Source organism: Salpingoeca rosetta (genome assembly GCF_000188695.1).
Source record: "Salpingoeca rosetta unplaced genomic scaffold supercont1.14, whole genome shotgun sequence".
Classification (NCBI taxonomy): Eukaryota; class Choanoflagellata; order Craspedida; family Salpingoecidae; genus Salpingoeca; species Salpingoeca rosetta.
In genome coordinates this window covers 888670-890639 of record NW_004754920.1, presented here as the reverse complement: position 1 = coordinate 890639, position 1970 = coordinate 888670, and the positions used below count along the sequence as shown (strand labels likewise).

General features: G+C 61.7%; 2 protein-coding genes across 2 annotated transcripts in view; one reads left to right on the top strand and one right to left on the bottom strand.

Moving 5' to 3' along the window:
- Positions 1-211, bottom strand: part of PTSG_06291 (uncharacterized protein) — a gene marked incomplete at its 5' end in the record, with an annotated part of 6787 nt that extends 6576 nt beyond the window's left edge. Inside the window, one exon of the mRNA XM_004993125.1 lies at positions 21-211. Coding sequence (XP_004993182.1) covers positions 21-211 — 191 coding nt within the window. The remainder of the gene's footprint in view (positions 1-20) is intronic.
- Positions 212-449: 238 nt separating this feature from the next.
- Positions 450-1970, top strand: part of PTSG_12425 (uncharacterized protein) — a 2333-nt gene continuing 812 nt past the window's right edge. The window contains exon 1 of the mRNA XM_004993124.1: positions 450-1890. Coding sequence (XP_004993181.1) covers positions 532-1890 — 1359 coding nt within the window. The 5' untranslated portion in view covers positions 450-531. The remainder of the gene's footprint in view (positions 1891-1970) is intronic.

Genomic DNA, 1970 nt, shown 5'->3' with positions numbered 1-1970 from the left:
CGATGTGCTTGGCGAGCTACCACTGTACGACCAGCGTCGCCGCGCGCGGGGGCAGTTCAGCATATCCAGAGCGGTCACGGCGGGTGTGCGTGCCTGCAGTCCCACCGTCACCGCCACCGCCGTTGCCCTCGCCAGAGTGTCGCTGTGAGCTGGATGTCGAGCTTGTGCACGTGTACGAGTGCGACCGCGGTGACGAGGACGTTGTTGACATGCTGCGGCCACGCCGCCCCTGGTGCAGCTGGTGGTGTGGGATGACAGCTGGGTCGTGGTGGTGGCGGTGGTTAAAGTACTGACGCCGAAACCGCAGGAGGGATGGCGAGCGCACGTGCTCGCGGCGACGGCGGCGGTAGCGGCTTGATCTGTTGCCTCGTCCCCGCACAGGTCACACACACACACTGTTGCTCTCATACACATACACACACACACACACACACACACACACACACACACACACACACACGCACAGACACACACACACACACGCACACACACACACACACTCACAGACACGCACAGACGCAGACAGACACAATGGACGAGCAAGAGCTGCTTGATATGCTGGAGCGGCAGAACCAGCTGCTGGAGAAGGACAACCGGGCGGTGTCGTTTGAACGCACCTCGCCGCAGCTGGACAGTGCTGTTGCTGGAAGTGAAGCGTCGAAGCGACGATGCGGCAGTGACAGCGGCCCGCTGCAGGAACAGCACATTGCAGAGCAACAGTTGCTGCAACACGGGCAGAACGGCCCACGCAGGCACGCGATGAGGCGCAGCGCATCCGCAGATCCAGCCGTCAAAGTGAAGGAGCGCATGGCATCTACGTCATCGTCATCATCACAACTACAGCACCACCAGCAGCAGCAAGCAGAGAACGGCAAGCAGGAGGAGGCAGCGGATCCGGAGGTGGAACGCTTCATGCTGTGGACGGAGATCCTGTCCAACTGGGACACGTGGTATCGCAAGAAGCAGCGGCGGCTGCTGGACCTGCTGTACGAGGGTGTGCCGGGCGCCTTGCGGTGCGTGGTGTGGCAGCACCTGGCACGGTCACAGCAGCAGGCGAGCGAGGTGTCTGCCGCACGGCTGCACACGGATAACGCCCCATCCTACGCAGAGCTGATTGCGCAAGACACGCCGCACGACAAGCTGATTCAGCAGGACCTGGCGCGCACGTTCCCAAAGCACCACAAGTTCAAGGACAAGCAGGGCGACGGGCAGGAGGTGCTGTACAACGTGATGAAGGCATATTCTTTGTACGACACGGAGGTTGGCTACTGCCAGGGCTCCGCCTTCATCGTGGCCATCCTGCTCATGCACATGCCCGAGGAAGAGGCCTTTGATCTCTTCATCATCCTCATGCGCGACTACCGTCTCCGCGGCATGTTCAAGCCCTCCATGGCGGACCTGCCGCTGCGGCTGCACCAGTTTGACGCGCTCATCCGCGCCACCTTTCCCGACCTGCACGCCCACTTTGGCGACCTTGGCCTTGCGCCGTCCATGTACGCGAGCCAGTGGTTCCTCACGGCGTTCACCAGCTCCCTGCACACGGAGGCCGCGTTTCGCCTGTTTGACGTGTTTTTGCTTGAAGGCATTCCGCTCCTCTTCAAGGCGGGGCTGGCCATCCTGCACACGAACCACAACCTGCTGCACCGGCACAACTTTGACGGCGTCATGACGGTGCTTGGGCGAGACGGCCTGCAGCAGCGGTACGTGGGCGCCGAGGAGGAACTCTTGCACGCGACAAAGGCCGCAGCCGTGACGCAGAAGCAGCTGCAGCGGTATGAGAAGCAGTACCACACAGAGAAGAAGGAAGAGGAGGAGCGCACGAGCGAACTCGCCCGCCTTCGTGACAAGTGCCACCGTCTCGAACAGCGCAACGCAGCCCTCGAGGCGCAGGTGTGTGATGGGTAAAGGGACGGAGGGACGGAGGATGCTTGTATTGTGTACTTCTTGTGTGTGTGTGTGTGTGCGTGTGT